Source organism: Mustela lutreola, chromosome 1 (assembly GCF_030435805.1).
Source record: "Mustela lutreola isolate mMusLut2 chromosome 1, mMusLut2.pri, whole genome shotgun sequence".
Taxonomy (NCBI): domain Eukaryota; kingdom Metazoa; phylum Chordata; class Mammalia; order Carnivora; family Mustelidae; genus Mustela; species Mustela lutreola.
In genome coordinates, this window is record NC_081290.1 from 220,112,474 (window position 1) to 220,133,352 (window position 20,879).

Consider the following 20,879-nt stretch of genomic DNA (forward strand, 5'->3'; position numbering starts at 1 on the left):
ATAAAGGTCTTTGCTCATCTTCTTTAGGTAGGTGATGACACCAGCTCTTCAGAATCTGGGCTGGAGAAAACTGCAAGAACTGGTGTATGGGAAGCAAGAAGAGAATGGGGATGGGACAGAGCAAAGCAGAGGCTGCGTGAAGGGGGCACAGGCCATGGAAGATAAATGTAGAGAGGAGCCATGGCTAGAGCTACCACTGGGCTTCTGTTTCCATCTTTAGTCTTCCCATTCCTCACTGCAAGTGATATATTCAAAACACATGACCATGGGACATCAAACAAACTTAGCTTTATCTCTTCCCTTTAAAATGCATACTGTGAGGCTAGAAACTCTCCCAACAAGATATATGGCAAATTTTTTCCTTTTCTGGATCCTTTGTGATAATAAGAGTCCTCCAATCAGGGATTAACGTATCCAGTCTTTTGTAGGAATTAAAACTTGAAACTCCATTCAAAGCTGTGGCTATTCCCTTCCCAACCTGGACATATAACCATTTCTGTGCCTCCTCCCTCAAGGCTGAAGAGAAGCATGGAAAGGGACAAGAAAGCTCTCACTTGGCAGAGACTGTCTCAAGCTAATGTGGCACTTTCTGGTCCTAGCTGGCACTTAAGGTTGATTCCTTTTCCATGGGAGAATTTTATACGTTCCTCAGGGGACCACCCTTCCCATTGCTAGTTATTTCACCCATGTTTCCTTGATGCAGGGATGTACTGTCCTTGAGGCTGGCCAACAACTTGTCCTCTGGCCTCTGGCTCTCAATCTGTTGCTCCCTCCCATGCATGCAGGCTCCTATGTCCTATTAGGACACCATCCCCGAGCTCTAACAGGACTGTGTACTAGCTCTCTCTCACAGCACATTCATAGGAGACACGTTGTGCTTTGCCATGACAAACTCTGAGAGTGCAGCCTGCTGCAGACAATATTTGTGGTCCCCTGCCCCCAATTCATGCCTTGAAACAGAATCACCAGTGTGATGATATGTGGAGATGGGGTCTTTGGGAGGTCATTAGGTCAAGAGGGGGGAACCCTCAAGAATGAGATTAGTGCACTTATAAAAGAGACTCCAAAGAGCTCCCTTGTCCCTTCCACTAAAGATGGCTGTCTATGGGCCAGGAGGTAGGTATTCACCAGACACCAAAACTGCTGGCATTGATCTTGAACTTCCCAGCCTGCAGAACTGTGAGAAATAAATTTCTGTTGTCTATAAAACACCCACTCAATGTATCTTGTTGTAGTAGTCTAAAAGGACTAAGACACAGGCCTAGCTCAGGACAGCAGCCGCTTCCCCTTTGGCTCTGCTGTCAGAATGATCAGTCAGTCTCTTACCCCCTAGATTTCTCAGGACTTGACCTCCAAGCCACAGAGGATGCATACTGAACAATCTGAGGAATTTCCTCAAAGATTGTCCATCTTGATCTGAGGTGACGGAAGAATTACCCTTCACCTGCCCCTTTGTGGGACAGCATAGGACGTACAGCACACCAAGATCTCTTCCTAAACACTGTCCCCTAATTTCCAACAATCTTTTCTTGACCTGTCCAACTTCTTGTATAGACTGGAACTCAGTTTTCTGTCTCCTCAGCATGGCAGTCTCTCAGTTTACTCTGAAATGTGGTGTCTGTTATATTAGCACCCCAATTTAAACTGAGACTAAAAAAGTTGACTTTTAGTGTCCTGTTTCAATAACCACCTCTTTCCCTAAGATACTTGTTCCTTGCAAGTAAACTCCATGATCATGGGTGTGGGAGGAACATTCTAGAGAAATCATGGAGGAAGGGAAGAAAAACAACAATATAATAGTAAGGCTCCAGATAAATCAATTTAAGTGTCCTGCTCTTACCTATGGTCCAATTACTGGCCCCCAGAGTATTTTCATAGTCCCCAAGCCAAGTTGCTGCTGCTACCTACATGGTTAGGAGAAATCCCTAAAACTAATGAAGATAAGAAAAGCCCATAACAGCTATTTTCCTATGACATCTAAAGTCAGCTACAGACTAAGGCTTAACCAGAAAATAATTCAATATGTTTAAGTGTTATTACCACCATCCCAAAGCTGAATTCACAGCATGACACTTTTCAACTCAAAGAAATCATCCAAATTTCTGATCAAGATAATGGGTTCATAATTTTATCTGAGAAGATGACTTCTTAATTTAAAATATAAAGAAACGTTGGGGGGGATTAAAAATTTTTAAACTTCCCCAAATAATAACCATTTTAAAGGTATAGTACTGGTACACAAATACATAGATCAGTGGAACAGAACAGAAAGTACAGGGAGAGACCCAAATACACATGGGAAACTAAAGTATGATAAAGTCAGCATTTCAAATCAGCAGGGTTAAAATGAATTATTTGATATACAGTGTTAGGGTTAAGGTTAGGGTTACCATCTGCTAAAAAATAAAGCTGGTTTCCTACCTCATAGACACAGAGAAAAATCAAAGATGTAAATATTAAAATGACACCATAAATATTCTAGAAGAAAATATTGGACAACTTATTCATCATCTCAGATATCATAAAATAAAAATCTAGTTTGGGCACTCTAAACCTTCATATGTCCCCATAAATATAGCCCATCAAAAAAGACTAATGACAAATGGCAGAAATATTTGTACTTTGTGTTACAGTTAAAGAGCTAATTTCCTTAAAATGTAAAGAGCTTTATAACACAGTAGAAAAATGAGCAAGGGATGTGAACAGATGGTTCACAGAAAAGGAAATGTAGCTATATTTCCCATTACATTTCCTGAACTTTTGACAAGATATCCACTATCACTTATAATAAGAGAAGTGGAAATTAAAGTTACAGTGAGATACAACATTCTACTTTTAAGACTGGCAAAGAATAAAAAGTTAGCTAACACCCCTGTTGTTGAAGATGCAGAAACATAGGCATCCTCATCTACACAGGGAGACGTCGGGCATGGGATAGGGGTGGTTAGTCAACTGGGTACAAGCTCTATGGATGGCCATACCTATCAAAATAAAAAAGAAATAAATGGGCGCTTTGGGACAGCCATTCCTTCCTACAGATACACAAAAATGAAATTATAGAAATACAAGGATATTCATTACAGTAAAATGAGATTTTTAAGAATATTCATTGCAGCATTATTTGTATTAGTACAATATAAGAAACGACCTTAATGCTTATGAGTAGGGGACTTGTAAAAATATTATAATACAACAAAACAAAGTAGCTACTGGAAGAATGAAGAAATGCTAATATGTACTGTTCTATAAGAATGTTCATATTGTTACATGAAAAACCAAGTACCAAATTGTATTTGTAGCATGCTTTGTATATGTTGATACAAAATATTTCTGACAACAGTTACAAAAATTGGTAATAGTGGTTTTATCTAGAGAGAGGGTCTGAGGGGCTGGGGGATAGATGGGTGTAGAAAGGTATCCCCTCTCCCTTTTAAAAAAAGATTTATTTATTTATTATTAGAGAAAGAGAGAGAGAGAGCAGGAGGGAGGGGGAGAGGAAGAGGGAGAGAGAGTTCCAAGCAGATGCCCTGCTGAGTGTGGAGCCTGATGTAGGGCTTGATCTCAGGACCCTAAAATCATGACCTGAGCTGAAACCAAGAGCCAGACGTTTAACCAACTGAGCCACCTTGGTGCCTCAGAAGGTGTCCCTTTTATTCTCTACTTTTTTTCTGGGGAGGAAAATATTTTGAAAAATTGGAACTCTAAACTCAGACTGATTTGGAACCAAATGTACATTGCCGTTGTGGTGCAGAAGCCCTGAGCTGAGAAACTTACAGAATTCTTGGTCCAGTAGTGGAGCATCCCATGACAGGGCCCCTGCAGAGAATCATGGAAATGACCCCACATGAATACCTCCACTACTCAGGGCACCATCACCAGCTGTCATCTGGCCAGTGTTCTTCTGAGTAATCCGATTTCTCCATTTATTCTACTCTAATGACTTTCCTTTCTCTGGGTCTCTGATTTTTTTTAAGCCATTGTGCTTAGCCACAATGACAGATAGGTGGCCTCATGGTTCTCAGAACTAGTCCTGGTAAGCTTCATCACCCCTGATGCCATCACACTCCACACTCTCTCCATTTTCCGTCTTGTGTTTGTGTTTCAGTTCTTTCTCACTATAACCTAGCATTTACTTGGGTGTTTCTCTACAATGATTCTGGTTTTATAGCATGGTTAAGTTGTTTTAAGCTTGGTTCAGGTAAATTTCTTTTCCATATAACCCTGTCCCTGGACCTTCCTACCTCAGTTGAATTGCCCCAGATCTAGAATAGAAACATGCAGACACCATCCACTGAATGAAGCTTCATTCCCCAAGGCAGTTGGTCTCAGGGATTCTCCACTCCCTACCCACTGCGCCCCCACCCCCCAACACCAGTCCTTCTTCTCCTCAGTTCCATTGGTGGTCCTGGGAGAGTTTCTGCACTTCCTCTCTCCACCTTAGGTTCATAGCTGCTTGTGCTGATAGTAAAGAATGATCCAGGAAGTACACATTATTTTCCATCTACCAAAGGGCTGCTCTCCAAAGATTTTCTATTGAATTTGAACTAGCTTTGTTGCAACTGACCTGACATTTTCTCCGCATTTTCTTTAACTCTACTGATGTCATTCTGCAAGGAGGTGATGAGTTTAGCATGCTGTTCACTGCCTACATTCTTATATTCTTCCCAGTATTCCTTTTCACTGAGTTTCTCAAGAAATAGTTTCTCAGCATTACTTATTTGCATGCGCATATCTGTTGAGAGAAAATCAAGGCACCAAGTTGTTTCCATTGTTCTTACAGCCATGATACATTGCAATTTGATTTTATGAAGTTAAGGCCTGAAAGGTCTGCTACTAAAATGCTGTTAACTCATAAATGCAAATTTTTATCTACAGTGAGAGTGAATCTAAACTATTTCAACTATTGTTTCTCCTCATGATGCATAATCCAAGTAAAATTAAACTTCCAATTATAAAATAGATATGTGGTTTTAGGCTGTGACAGGTAAGTTAAGAGACTACCTATATGGGGTAGGAATATGCCTAGGAATGCAGAAGCTTAAATTAATCCCATGATAGCTTGATAAGTGTACTATTTTGTACATTATATCACATAGAATTTTTATTAATAAGTTGTCACTTTTCTGACCATTGTGCCTCTGGGCAAAGTGAGCTCAACTTTTATCCTGTGCTGTCCCTGACAACCATTTTTGTAAACAAATAGTTTGCTTCCATCTAAAGTTCAGTGTTTGGGCTTCCCTTGTGTGAGATGACACCATAGGACAGTAATCTCAACATGTCTTCCCTGGGCCCCACTTACAAAGGCCTTCAGAGTGAAAGATAAATTCTCTAGTAAGATATGTACAAACACTGAGCTGTGTTACCCATATAAACCTTCAATTTGTCCTGGTGCACTTGCTAAACATGATATTCTACTCCATCTTTAGGCTGGGTCTCATGCTTCTCAATATTTTAGAACTGGAAGAATTACAAATAGCAGAGTATAAGGAATTTAGGGGCCATTTGGCTCAGTGCCACACACCATCTTGTTTGAGAGCTCCCTAAAGGTAAGACCATATCTTATTCTTCTCTACAAAAGCAGCACTTATCATGGAGTCTGGCAATTAGTTGCTGTTCAATGAATGTTTATGGAATGACCAAAGCATTACAATCAGGGCAGAGGGACGTTCTTCAATACAGAGGGCCAGAAGGACTCCAGACATGTCTTTTTCCAAGACAGTAAATAAGATCATATATTTTTAAATCCCTTGATAAATGGCCCTTGTTATTGCCACTGAACAGTGAATACCGCTATAATATGCATGACGAGCTGTCCTCCTGTTTGCTTCGTCGGCTGCTGTCTCAGCCCTGTCCCACAGCCAGCCTTTGAGTGGAGGGTTGGGCGCGGTCACTGAAGACTGAAAGAGAGGTGGAGGGAGCGGCGGCTGTTCTACTTTGCCAGAGCCCGTGTCCCTCCCCTCCTCCCACCCCTTGTCAAACAAGAGGGCCGGTTACAGTGGCCCCTTCTCCTGGCCAGAAGGATTCCCTTGAACTGAGGGAAAACATGTCTCTTTTGTCTCCATTTGAAGGTTAAGAGGATGTACGGTGAGAAGTGTCCATGGTCAGAGTTCCAGCTTCATGGGGACAACCCCCTCAGCAAAAGGAGCCAACTTTCGGGAGTGAGACAGAGGAAGAAGAAGGGTAAAAGACAGGGGTGGGGAGAAAGAAAGAAGGAGAGGCAGAAGAGGTTAAAGAAAAAAGAGAGAGAGAAAAGCTGAGATCAGACAGCCTGTTTTCCGTTTGGTTTTATGAAAAAATTAACACCCTCTTTATGCTTAGGGTAGTTTGGGTTAACTTTTTATCCATGCAACTGAAGAGTCCTAACTAAAAGGTGAAAAACAGGGGTTACATCAGTTCTTCTCGAACCTTCCTGTGCATGGGAGTGCCCCTGGATCTCGTGGCAGTGCAGATTCTAAGTCAGGAGACTGGAATGGGCCTGAGACTCTGCACTGCAACAAGCTGCCAGATGAAGCTGTCGCCGCCGCTGCCCAAACCCAGTCAGGTTACAGTGACTCCCAGGGACACAAGAGAACTGCCTCACAAAGGCTTTTCCCATCCGTCTGTCCTCCTGCTTTCCCTCCCTCCCTCGGCATCTGCGGGCTCCTTTGGTCCTTGGACTGCCTCTGCTGTGCTCAGTCACCCGGTGTCGCCCCAGTCACTCATGATACACGAGTGCTAGCACTCAGCCGAAACTGTAACCAGGACACCAGGGCTAGCTGCGAAGGCACTTTAGTGAGCACATCTAAGTATCGTTTGTGGTCTCACTCCCATCTCAAGGGACTTATTCAAGTCCTCCTTCCGAACATAAACAGAAGTCTCCTGGAGAGGCACCCTGGGAAATACAGTATCTATTTCCTCGTGAAATCCCCCCTGCCCTCCAAGGGACGGGCAGAACAGGCTTGTGGGAACAGTTGTGGAGACCCCTAAAAATGAAGTTTGCTGGTTGATGGCTGGTCTTGGAAACCATCTCATTCAAAACCACAGCTGTTGACAGATGGTGTGCTTGCTGTGCGTAAAGTGCTTGGGTCAGTGGGCTCTCTGATCTTGGAGATGTTCAGGGAATCACATCCTTGTTTTGCCTTCCAGCTGCTAGGACTGCTTCCTGAGAATACTCACATCTCTCCCTAAGTTTTCCAGCTTCCTAGATGTGATGGTTTATATAGAGGTTCTGGCAGAAGTGGTTTGGGAAATCTTAGCAGAAAGTTTAGGATAAAGGAATAAAATTTTTCTTTAAAAAAAAAAAAAATGCACGTGTTAGAATGATGTATGACTCACCCACTGACCCATGGTGTTTCCTAAAGTCCATGCAAGAGTAGGCCATGCTCTACCATCTTCTGCACCTAGAATTCTTTCTTTCCACATCCTCCAACCTTCCCCCTAGCCAACTCTTGTTCCTCTTTTCCCACCAAAATGGGGGGCTTAGCTCCCTTAGTGATACTGGTGCGGGGTGGGGGGCAGCTTCATGGCAATATTCACCCTGTTCCCTAGTCTGAACTGAGCTGGAAGCCAAAGAACCTGTCAGACAAGAGAATTTCCCCGAGGAAAGAACAAATTCACCCTGTGAGGACTTCAGGGTAGCAGCTAACAGGCTCTTGTCCTCTGTTGAGAGCCAGGTGTTTTTCCTCTGTCCTTGTTTTTGGTCAGTGCCCTTCTTCCTCCTCCCACTCCTCCTCCTCACTTGGCTTCAGTAGCTCTGCCCACTCTTACTTCCCTCTCCGGCCCATTTACCCACACGTGTGTGTGCTTGCGGTACTAATACTCTCATCTGGACATGTTCGCAACACTTTGAACATATTAGGAGACAAAAGCGTGAACACATTCAAGAAATACCTAAGTTCCTAAGTCACCTTTCAAGTTTTCCTCCTGATCTCTTTCAAACTTCCATTTCTCCTTCATTGCATTTTCAACATCTTCTCTTGTTACAACTGGTAACCCGCCTGACTTCTCTTCACTCAGCTCCTTTAGTAGGTTCCGTATGTGCCAAGTCTGTTCGTCCTTCAAGTGTTTGTTCTGCCGTGAAAATCAACAGTGGGTAACTACATCTGCTCGAGTATTTACATTGATTTGCCTCAAAACGGAGTCACATGCTGAGGCTTGCAAAGTGAGAATAAAATATCTAATGAAATAAATTTATACAGTATGTCTAAGAGCTTCTGGAACATGGGAGGTGCAAAGTAAAATTAAACCCATCAACACAGCAACTATTGAATAGAAGGTTACATTTAAAAAATTATTGGGGCACTTGGGTCACTCAGCGGTTAGGCGTCTGCCTTCTGCGCAGGTGGTGATCCTAGCATCCAGGCATCAAGCCCCATGTCCAGCTCCCAGTTCAGTGGGGAGTCTGCTTCTCCCTCTGCCCCTGTCCCTGCTTGTGCTCTCTCTCTCTTTCTCTCCCTCTCAAATAAATAAATAAAATCTTTTTTAAAAATTTACAAATTGTGTTATTAACCTCCCAGTCTATCACCCTACCATAGGATCAGTGACATTAAAGTTAGACCTCGGAGGCCAATTTCTTCAGTCTCCCACTAAAACCTTCTTCTCCAGCGATCATCATTCATCTGGTCAGTATTTATGAAGCATCTGCCAGTGGTCTTCTAGACACTGGGAATATATGAGTGAATGTGATATGCAAAACACAGTGGCCCCTTCTCTTAGCCATAGGGTTTGTCCAGGTAAAGCATGTGTCTCAAGCTAAGGACATGCTTAGAGTCCTTCCCTGGAAATACTTATGCTGAAACTAGTGAAAAACATGTCTCTCTTGTCTCCATTTTGTGGTTAAAAGGATGTAAGGTGAGAGGTGTTCATGGTCAGAGTCCCAGCCTCATGGGGGACAACAACCTTAGAAAATGGATGCTTCCATTGCAAAGATAAAATTTAACCCAAAGTAGCCTAAGTGTGAAGAGAAGTTAATTTTTTCACATAACCGAACAGAAAAAAGCAGGGAGCTACACCTGGACCAAGGCTCACGTGCTGTCAGAGCTCAGCTTTTCCAAATTTTTGAAAATCTGCTCAACTCCTCCTTCTCTCTCCTCCCCTCTCCTCCTCTGCTTCCTTATCCTAACCACCCCCATCCCTCTTCCCTCTCTGCCTTTCCCCATGAATGCTGGCTCCTTTGTAAAACGGTACAGCTACGCTGTTAAAAAGAATGCCAGTTTCTTATAAAACTAAACATTTGCTTACCATACAACTGAGCTCTTAAGCATTCATCTCAGAGAAATGAAAGCTTATATTCACCTAAAAACCCGTACACAAATGTTTCTAAAAGATGTATTTATCATAGCCAAATACAGGAAATAACTCCCAAGTCTTTCAATAGGTAAATGGTTAAATAAATTGTGGTGCATCCATATCACAAAATAAAAATAAATAAAAGGAACCAGCTCATGATACATGCAGTTAACTGAGTCTCTAGAAAATTATGCTGAATAAAAAAGTCAGTCTCCAAAGATGACTTACAAAGATTAATTACTAGTAAGTAATTTATATAACATTCTTAGGATAACAAAATTATAAGTCTGGAGAACAGATTAATGGTTTCTAGGAGTTGATGAAGGGGTGGAATCGGGAGGGAGGGAGGGTCTATAAAAGGACAATGTGAGAGATGTTCATGTTGATGGAAACTTTCTGTGTCTTGACTTGTATCCATGTCAGTATTGTTAATATTAATATCCTACTTGTGATATTATACTACAGTCCTGTACTGCATTATAGGAAACCACGTTATGGTTATACAGGATCTCTCTGTATTATTCCTTGTAACTGCATGCCAATCTATAATTATTTTTAAAAAGTTTAATTTAAAAATGGAGGTCAATCAGTATTAACAACTGATAAACAATATATTGCTCTTTCATCAATTCCCAAATGTTCCATTTTCTTGAAGGAAATGGATTCATGTTTTGTCTTCTTATAAATAAATTGAATTACTTTGGCTTGACATGAGTTATTTGAAAATGAAATATCTGTAGAAACTTGAATAATACCAGTGGAACTGTCTCTTGCCAAACTATTGCACTGCTAATACTTTTTCCAAATACGGACTTTTCCACTTATTTTTGTTAGAAGTGGAAAATTCCTTTATCAAGTATAATCTGAATACTAAATAAATCTTCACCTGATTTTATTTGTTAGCTAATTTTAGTAAGGCAACAATCACTTCAAAATCAATTCCAACTCGGGTGCCTTAGTGGCTCAGTGGGTTAAGCCTCTGCCTTCGGCTCAGGTCATGATCTCAGGGTCCTGGGATCAAGTCCTATATTGGGCTCTCTGCTCGGCGGGGAGCCTGCTTCCCCCTCTCTCTCTGCCTGCCTCTCTGCCTACTTGTGATCTCTCTCTGTCAAATAAATAAAATCTTTAAAAAAAATCAATTCCAACTCTATAACAGGCAAAAACCCCCAAAGACAGTGATCATTTAAAAACCACTGCATATAATTCATAAAAATAATGTGTAATCAATCAACAGATTTTGCTCTTACTTTCCCTACTTAGCACAATACTTGTCAAAGTGAATGCAGTCTTCTTAGATCAAATTTTTAACACTATGACTGTTCTTTTCAAACATATAATATTTTCATTTATAAATTAAAATAGCATCATATGTCCTAAAATGTGAATAATGTTGCATAAATATGACTAAATCACATTTGGCTTTATATGTAAATATATTACATATTTATTAAATATATTTGAATTAAATTAAAATATTAAATATATTTAATAACATCCATATTAAACTTCCCAAATCCCATAGTGAATTTCAAATGGATGGCAAATGTGTCTGGAAACATGTTACAAAATTCACTATATCTGAAAAATTATTTTGAGTGATATACTGAAATACAATTTAGTTAGACATATTCACCAATGTGTTAAAGAAAAAGACCTTTATCCTACGAAGTAGACAACTGTTATTCAAGGTAAGAATAATTGTCACACTATAAAATAGAAGAAAGGAGATTCAATAAATAAACTACAAAGGACTGGTTTGTTTTGTTATAAGGCCATCTCATGGGTTTTACCTTTCTAAGTCTTTAAGATTCATGGGAGCAAGAGCAGAAGTTGCCAAGATAGTACACAGATTTCTCTTACTACTTCCCTGCTTTCCCCAACGATGACATCCCATATAACCAGAGCACGTGATCAAACTGGAGAAATGGACATTACAATGTTATTAAGTAAATTAGAGACTTTATTTGGATTTCATCAGTTTTTACATGTGCTCATTTTAATTTCTTTGTGTGGGTATAAGTATTATGAAAATTTGTCACATATACATATGAAAATTCTCACTTATAGATGGCATTTGAAGTTGTGGTATTAAGTAAGATCTTTAGAGTTAAAGAGAAGAGTTGAGATCAGAACCCTGGAAAATACGTTAGGGGTGGGTCCAGGAAAAGAGCAATGAATGAAAACAAGAAATTGTTGGTAAATAGGGGGGATATTTAGGGAGAATGATGTCCTGGCAGCCATAGAAAGAGAGTTTCAAGGTGACAGGGACGGCTGCTGAAGGCACAAGGGGTAAAGTGAGGACTACAAAGAGGCCATTGGACCTGGTTACTTGGTCATTAATATCTTCTGCCCTAGCAGTCATGGTGGAATAGAACGAACCAGAGGTAAGGAAGTGGACACAGGGAACTATGAGATGTCTAATGAGGAGCAGTGAATGCAAACGAGAGAAATGGAAGATAATAAATGAAGTAAGAATCCAAACAAAACACACACAAAGGAAGAGATGACGTGTAGGAAGGAGGAGGGCTGTTCCTGATTTTGACCTAACTGAAGAGAAAAGTATGTCTTGCTAATGAGTCATGTTTAACTTAGCAACTAAACATCCATGACCTCAAAAATTTTCCTTTCACAGTTGTTAGTGTGAATCAACTCAATAAATATTTATTGAACACCTATGCATGCTGGGTCCTTCCAGAGAAACAAAGGTAAGTAAGATTTAACTGCTGCTGCCTAACAAGCTTTCAATTTAATAATGGAGTTTTCAGTTTAATATTAGCATTTGTATGCTGCATTCCACCTTAGTTTAGGGGAATGAAAAGGAGCTAGCCAACAGAAGCACATTCCCAGAAGATGAAAGAGTCTGTGTAAAGTACAGTAATGTGCGAGACTGGGTTTTCCAAGTTTTAAAAGAAGCAGTGGTGAACAAAGGGTGGACGAACTAGAGGTGAGTTTGGAGAGGTGAGCAGAGGATACGTTTTGTAGGGCCTCAAAGACTATAGTAAAGCATGGATTTAATTTTCTGTACAATAGGAAGCCACCATAGGGTTTTAAGCACTGAAAAGTTTACAGTGTTTGAAAGGTTGGCCCTTGGAAAAGGTACTGAATTGAAGAAGGATGGCTAAGAGACGGTGGCAGCTTAAATTGGGGCAGTAGCAGCATAAATGGAAAGAAAAAGACACATAGAGTTGGAGCTAGAGTCTATCTCTCCATGTTCCTCACTGCTGGGTCCACTGATGACCTATCCCATTCTTGGGTGAATCCTCATGAAAATAAGAATTTTGTTTCTGGCTTCAAATAAGGGTCTATGGGAAAATGATTCCTCAGTCCTGATCTGTTCTTTCCACAATCAAATAGAAGTCCAAGGCTGACCCAGGAGTCCCATTGGTGACCCCTGGGGAGTGTGCATTGGTCCCTTGATGGCAGCTCACTCCTCTCCCATGCTGTGGATCTCATCATGTAGAACTGCACCCCAACACCTAGACCAAAGTTCCTGTTCCCATTCTCATCCACAGACCTGAGTTTCTGGTTGAGTCTGATAAACAGATGTTAGTGACCGATTCTGGAGAATCATGACAATGTCAGGGTCACAGTTACGACACCACTGTGGCATGTCTGGCCCTATAAATGTTGCTGAATTAATGGCTAAATTAGCTGTATTTGGAAGACAGGAATTGCCATGTCATAGGAGGGAAATTGATACTCCTACCAGTTTGGGCCAGAATGATACCAGTGCTAAGTGGTACAGTCAGGATGCAAACTCGGGTCTCTGACCCCAGACTCCATGAAAACTTGTATATATAGTCAACTAGACAAAAGCCAAATAAAAACAATTAACTGTGGAAGTTTTAGAGTTCATATGAATGCTTTAATAGGGAATTGTCTCAGTATTTACTCACTTATGAGCTACCTTAAGAGATAAGTTGTGTTAATAATCACTTACTGCTTCCAGACTGTATTTCTGCCAGTCTTTAGTCATGACAGTATACAACATGGCTTTGATACTCATTTTAATCTGATTTTATAAAAACAATATATCATCTTAAACATTAAATGAATCACTTTAACAGTTGAGATTGTACTTTTCAAATAATATTTAACATCTGTACCATCTGAAAATCTAAAAGCAAAAATATAGAAATTAAAAACAGAGGACCAGTGTTCTATCCTTTGGCTAAATAAAATAACAGATAAATGTGGTTTCAGAATTTTAAAATTTTGAGTGTGAGATTCAGGGTCATGATGAACGAAATAACACAGCTCAAGCTGACTTCCTTTGACATGGTAATTAATATAATAGAAACAGCAGTGCCCTCTTGCCTTAAATGTACCGAAAACTGAGATTGTAATTTAATCAATTTCAGGCACTAAGGAGATGATTTCCTGGAATACATGTCATCATAATTTATAATTTTTAAGGCATTTGTGTAAATGTTTAATAACTAGATATAAACTTGATTTTTTAATTTTTTAAAGATTTTATTTATTTGCCAGAGAGAGAGAGAGAGCATAAGCTGGGGAAGGGGGGGAGGAAGAAGCAGGCTCCCCATGAGCAGAGAGCCTCATGCGGGACTCAATTCCAGGACCCTGGGATCATGACCTAAACTGAAGGCAGATGTTTAACTGACTGAACCACCCAGGTGCCCCTAGATATAAGCTCTAAATGTTATACTTACTCTTTCTTGATACTTTTGGTTCTTCTCTCTAAGTCTTCTTATTTGAGCCATAAATCGTTCTACTGCATTTTCCTTTATTTGACAGCTGATGATAAACAAAGATGTGTTACAATTATTTATCAAGGAAAATTAATGAGACAAATTTAAAAATTAAACTATTTAGAATGAAATAAAGTATTGAATATATTAAAAAAAAACCATTGAGCGATCTGATACCTTCTTAAGTGGATTTTTCTGTTTGCACTTCTGAGTATATTTGACTCACTAAAATATATATTGGAGAGACAACTTCAAGTTTTTTTCCTAAATCACTCCCCATTTGTATTTCACAATCATAATTTTTATACTTTCTAAACATCTATAAATAACTCAGCTTAGAGGGAACCTAGGGAAGGGCATACAGAAAACATGCTTTCTAGAATTCTAAAAAAAATTCAGACAAAAATGACAAAACACAGGCTTATAAGGGCAGGCACATCTTCTTGAAATAGTAAGATAAATGAGGCACACCTAGGGTTCAAATTCTTTAGTGTGTCGTATCTTCTATGAATAATAAAAGCTTTCCTGACACAAACATATTTCTTTAATACGCAGCAAGCACCTGTTGAGTGTCTGTGAGGTACAAAGGAGAGATGGGACAGTGCAGAAAGACTTTGGTGTAGGCCATTTGACAGCTATTTGAAGGGCTAAGTATATCTCTATTACCCAGCAAATCTTGTAACTTTAAATCTGAGACCAAAGTAACATGATGGAAGCAGCTTTGTGTAAACACCCTGCCTCAATTAAAACAGCAAAAATAAAAACACAGCACTCCTGTGGTATAGTGAATAGAGAGGTCATTACAGAATGAGAAACATCGTGTCTCTGTCACCACTCACCTGGATGACCTCAGGCAAGTCACTTCCCAGAGCATCAATTTCCAAGCCATCAGTGGCGAGAACAATACCTAACTCTAATCCTAGGAGGATTAAAATGAGAAATTGCCTGCGAATGTTTCTAGCATAAAGTGAGTGTGGAGTGCTTAGTAAATTTCAGTTGAACTTGAATTTGAATTTGAATCTTAGCTTCTTGGCCCTTCCTCCAAAATACCATTTACATGTGTGACAGGGTGTATTCAGTAGAGAGAAAATGAGGCTCCTTCTTTCCCAGTGATGAGAAAATGCAACATAAAAACAAAACAAGCAATTCCTTTAGTGGCAAAAGTGCTCTGTTGGATGCTATCAAACTTGGACTTCAGTCCTGCTTTGCTTCTCCACCAACAGCCTAAGGACTCTCAACCTAGTTAGGCCTTGGCTTACTCCTCTGTAGGTAAGAGTATTAAAGAGAATTGAAGGTGAAGACTCTACACTGTTTCAGTTCTCCAGTTCTGCAATTTACATCGATCATCGTTCCCTTTCATGCAGTCACACGGACAACACAAACAGCAAATGGGGGATTTAAAGAGCTGCTGCTCCGTGCCCAGTATTGTTTATGGCATTATGGAGATAGGGTTGAACAAGACCTCCATGATCCTTGCCCCCAAGGAGCTTCCGTTTTACTAGGCAATAAAGAAGTAAACACCCAAACATATTACTTACCCATTGTTATGGGGGAAATAACAGGCCATGTTTGACAAGTGACTACTATACACAAGGTGGTTTCCACACAGTAGGAGGTATAAACCTTTTTACTTCTCACCTAAAGTTTCCGGGTGGGGGCACCTGGATGGCTCAGTCAGTTAAATGTCTGCCTTCAGCTCAGGGTCATGATGCCAGGGTTCCAGGGTTGAGCCCCGTGTCAGGCTCCCTGCCCAATGGGGAATCTGCTTTTCCTTCTCCCTCTGCTGTCCCCCCTGCTTGTGCTCTCTCTCTCTCTCCCTCTCTGTGAAATAGATAAATAAAATCTTTTAAAAAAAAATAAAGCTTAGGTGTGCAAAAATGCTGCAGGGGTGCCTCCTCTATCTCCCATTTTTAAGGAGAAAAATTAAAGTATTGTAAATGAGAATTATCTGAGAAAGCCCTATGCAAATGTATGCAAATTATGCAAGTTCTACAATTATAAATACGGCAAACTAATTCATTCCCTGCATGGGCAAAGCAGGCAAATGAATCTCAAGTATATGGTGGCCCCCCGCTGACACCGAGTCTTTGGGTGGTCTAGTTAATAGACTGCTTCCTGGCTTTGGCTGAGAGGCTTCCTTGGTGAAGACTGAGCATGCAAAAATGGGTCTGGAGACTCCATCCAGCCCCAACCCCAGATACTGCATGGCACACACTTATACTAAAAAAATATTTCTCATTTATTTGAAATTCAAATTTAACCTGGCATTGTGTACCTTTATTTGCTGTATCTGGCAACTTGACACTTAAGTCGACCACCTCTCTGTTCAGAGCAGTTAGGAGCCAGTGACCTGGGGCTTTGTCTCGTGTTCCTTGTGAGCAGTTCAGAAAGATTTTAGTGACACCAGCAGGCCTCGGGGGCAATTCTGAGGGGACCTAAAGGTTTTGGTGGCTCCATTGCCCCAGTTGTGGCTCACGTGGTAGTTGTAGGTCTAAGTTAGCTGAGCTTTTCCTTGGAATTTGCTTCAACCTCCATGCGTCTCATGAAGATGAAACTGAACTTCAGAACTCAACACTATTAGCCACTATGAGAATTCAAGCTTCACTGTTCTCTGTATACTTTTTCCTTTTCAGAACTCCCTCAGAACCCATCGTACATACATGTCACACTAAATACTGAAGCAAGTAGGATGATAAGCCAATGAGGTAATATATATTAAAGTGGTTTGAAAAGGATACACACTATTCTAAAACTCAGTGATGTGAAATGGTTAGTAATACAACAGGTCACATTTCCCCTTCCCTCTCTGTATTATTAAGATGTTACTAATGTGTCAGTTTTCTCCCTTCAGGCAATTTCATTGAAAATTCTGAGAAGGAAAACAAATATATCTGGATTTCTTTCTTTTCTTTCTTTTTTTTTTTTTTTTTAAGAAAGAGAGAGTGAGAGCTTGGGGTGGGAGGGGCAGAAGGAGAGGGAGAGAGAATTCCAAGCAGACTTGAGCACGGAGCCCGATATGAGGCTCCATCTCATGACCTGAGTTGAAAGCAAGAGATGGACACTTAACCAACTATGCCACCCAGGTGCCCCTAAATCTGAATTAAAAAAAAAACTATGTTCTTATCTATAAGAACATATCCTATAATCATATCCACCTCTATCTCTATAGCTATGTTCATATTCATTGTAGAAAACTGGGGGAAAAACAAGTATAAGGGACAAAATTAACACCACTGTTACCTAGAGATGGTAATCGCCTCAGATTTAGCATTGGTGGTCTCAGCTCTTCAAAAACAACCCCAGAGGTTCATGACTTTATTTTGGGGGGGATAGATAAAAAATGTTTAGTTGGTCAGAAATCACTGACTACCTACTATGTGCTTCTAGCTCTTTATTAGATGAGAACAATCTCATAAGAGAATTATAAGATGCTGCCAGGGGATCCTTGGGCAGTCCTTTCTCAGAAAGTGAGGGGGCTGTTTTGGCTCTTCATCATGTGATAAAATTTCCATCACCTGGGAACACATGGAATGGGTCACGTGTCACTTAGCAGGGCATGGTGCAGCAAGGCTTTTACTCTTGCAGTCCCTGAGATTATTTATTTATTCTTAACAAGGAGAGAACAAAAGCACGAGATGTTCAATTTATATCTTGCATTAAATCATGAGAATTTTAAATGTTTGTCTCTTTGTAAACCTCTGTTAAAGAACAGAAATACTGGCCTCTGACTGACCTAGAAGAGAAAGAGACAATTGTATGTGGATATCATCAACGTAAACCGTAGGCGCAGACTAGAGACCAGGTTGTGTTCGCAGAGCCCGACTTTTTGTCCCCCTCTCCAAAGATGAGATGAGGGAAGTTTCCGTTACGCTGACAAATGAGTGCAAGTGACTTCTGGTTATAACTTAAATGACTCAAGTGGAAAATAAAAGAGAACTTTGTTAAAAGTCCCTTCCTATGGGTGTTTCTCTCTTAGCGTTCTGGCCCGTTCATCACTCCCTGTCCTCTAAAAAGAACAGACAGATTTGAGAAACTCAAGAAGGAGATGGATTTTCTTTGAATGTTGTTAAAAAACAAATCTCTGGAAGGCCAGTGTCACAGACTGGTCACCAGCATTCCGGGCTCCATCCTTGTTCCCCTCCAGTAAGTAGTTCCCAGTCCCGAATCCCACGTGCTTCACAGGGCATGGCTTATCTCACCCTTGCTGATAACGCCAGTCTGCTCTTACCTCTTCTCCCGCTCTCTGCCTTCTCTCCGTTCCTAGACTCTGAAAAGCTCTCCCTGACACCAGTGTCTTTCCCATAAGCCTTTGTCTCCAAAACACCTGCTCCTCTGCCGGATATCAGCTTCAACGTCACTCCCTCCAACAAGCTTTTCCTGACCCCTCTGACCGTTATCAAGTCCTTCAGTTAAACCATTACACAGGACCATATACTTTTTTCATAGCAACTTAATGGTAGCTATGCAATTTTTTAAAAAAGATTTTATTTATTTATTGGACAGAGAGAGAGAGATCACAAGTAGGCAGAGAGGCAGGCAGAGAGAGAGGAGGAAGCAGGCTCCCCGCTGAGCAGAGAGCCCGATGTGGGGCTCCATCCCAGCACCCTGGGATCATGACCTGAGCCGAAGGCAGAGGCTTAACCCACTGAGCCACCCAGGATCCCCTAGCTATGCAATTAAAAAAAAAAAAACAACTTGAAGTAGTTATCTAATGTCTGTCTCCCATGCCTCATCTGGGTAGGAACTGGATGGTCTGTTTGCTGTTGTCCTCTAGCACTTGCCTTGGACTAGGTAAACATTCAAGTACTTGTTCAGTAGATGCAAGAAGTACATGTCTTTTTTTTTTTTTTAATTTAATTCCAGTATAGTTGGCATACAATATTATATTAGTTTCAGGTGTACAATATGGTGGTTCAGCAATTCTATACATTATTCAGTACTCATCATGGTAAGTGTGCCCTTAATTCCCCGCACCTATTTCTCCAATACCCAACTCCCCACCTTCCCTCCGGTAACCATCCTTTTGTTCTCTGTAGTTAAGCGTCTGTTTTGGGCTTGTCTCTCTTTTCTTTATTCATTTGTTTTGTTTCTTAAATTCCACATATTTGTGATATCATATGGTATTTGTCTTTCTCTGACTGACATTTCACTTAGCATTGTGCTCTGTGGATCTATCCATGTTGTTGCAAATGCTAAGATTTCATTCTTTTTTATGGCTGAGTAATATTTCATTAATTTATATATATATTTATATATCATATTATTTATATTTATAATAATCATTATAGTTATAGTATATAATTATATAATTTTATAAATATACAATTATATATTATATATAATAAAATATGTATGTGTGTGTATATATATATATATACATATATGTGATATATATTTATATATTCCACTCATCTATCAGTGGACACCTGGGCTCTTCCATAGTTTGGCTATTGCAAAGAATGCTGCAATAAACATAGGGGTGCATGTATCCCTTTGAATTACTGTTTTTATATTTTTTAGGTAGTGCAATTACTGAATTATAAGGTAGTTCTATTTTTAGCTTTTTGGGGAACCCCCATACTGCTTTCTGTGTGGGGAGATTATTTGCATTCCTACCCACATTTGACGAGGTTCCTTTTTCTTCCTTGTCATCCTCGTCAACACTTAGTCTCTTGTATTTTTTATGTTAGCCACTCTGACGGATGTGAGGTGATATCTTTCTTTTCTTTCTTTTTTTTTTTTTTAAAGATTTTATTTATTTATTTGACAGAGAGAGATCACAAGTAGGCAGAGAGGCAGAGAGAGAGAGAGGAGGAAGCAGGCTCCCCGCTGAGCAGAGAGCCCGATGCGGGACTCGATTCCAGGACCCCGGGATCATGACCTGAGCCGAAGGCAGCAGCTTAACCCACTGAGCCACCCAGGCACCCGTGAGGTGATATCTTATTATAGTTTTGATTTGCATTTCTCTGATGATGAGTGATGTTGAGCATCTTTTCGTGTCTTCTGGCCATCTGGGTATCTTCTTTGGAGAAATGTCTGCTCATGTCTTCTGCCAGTTTTCAATTAGATGTGTGTGTGTGTGTGTGTGTGTGTGTGGACTAAGTTGTATCAGTTCTTTATATATCTTGGATACTAACTCCTTTTGGATATGTAATTTGTGAATATCTTCTCCCATTTAGTAGGTTGTCTTTTAGTTTTGTTCATTGTTCTTTTGCTGTGAAAAGCTTTTTATTTTGATGTAGTCCCAATAGTTTATTTTTGCTTCTGCTTCCTTTGCTTCAGGAGACATATCCAGAAAAATGTTGCTATCACTGATGTCAGAAAAATTACTGTCTCTGCTCTCTTTTAGGATTTTTATGGTTTCAGTGTCACCTTAAGTTCCTTAGTCCATTTTGAGTTTACTTTTGTGTATGGTATGAGTAGGTGGCCCAGTTTCCTTCTTTTGCATGTGACTGTGCAGTTTTCTCAACACCATTTATTGAAGAGACTACTTTTTTTTTTTCATTGCATATTCTTGCCTCCTTTGTCAAAGATTGGTTGACCTTATAAGCATGGGTTTATTTCTGGGCTTTCCATTCTGTTCTGATGATCTCCATGTCTGTTTTTGTGCCAGTATCATATTGTTTTGATTACTACTGCTTTGTAGTATATCTTAAAATCTGGGATTGTCATACCTACAGTGTGGTTCTTTTTCAAGATTGCTTCGGCTCTTTGGGGTCTTTTGTGGTTCCATACAAATTTTAGGATTATTTGTTCTAGTTCTGTGAAAAATGCTATTGGTATTTCGATAGGGATTGCATTAAATATATAGATTGCTTTAGCTGGTATGGACATTTTAACAATATTTGTTCTTCTAATCCATGAGCATTGTTTGTATCACCTACAGTTTCCTTCCTCAGT

The 20,879-nt window shown here is 40.1% G+C and overlaps 1 protein-coding gene and 1 long non-coding RNA gene across 5 annotated transcripts in view; one reads left to right on the plus strand and one right to left on the minus strand.

The window, feature by feature from the left end:
* Positions 1–18,414, plus strand: part of LOC131839698 (uncharacterized) — a 51,768-nt gene extending 33,354 nt beyond the window's left edge. The window contains exons 3-4 of the long non-coding RNA XR_009357049.1: positions 11,900–11,972; positions 16,613–18,414. This is a non-coding gene — a long non-coding RNA (uncharacterized LOC131839698). The remainder of the gene's footprint in view (positions 1–11,899; positions 11,973–16,612) is intronic.
* CCDC83 (coiled-coil domain containing 83) overlaps positions 1–20,879 on the minus strand; it is a 55,626-nt gene that overhangs the window by 27,260 nt on the left and 7,487 nt on the right. For 3 of the 4 annotated variants that reach the window (XM_059187450.1, XM_059187442.1, XM_059187431.1), the window contains exons 3-5: positions 13,941–14,025; positions 7,887–8,049; positions 4,565–4,732 (exon numbers count right to left, since the gene is read on the minus strand). In XM_059187450.1, coding sequence (XP_059043433.1) covers positions 4,565–4,732; positions 7,887–8,049; positions 13,941–14,025 — 416 coding nt within the window. The remainder of the gene's footprint in view (positions 1–4,564; positions 4,733–7,886; positions 8,050–13,940; positions 14,026–20,879) is intronic. The other variant, XM_059187453.1, reaches the window with a different exon arrangement.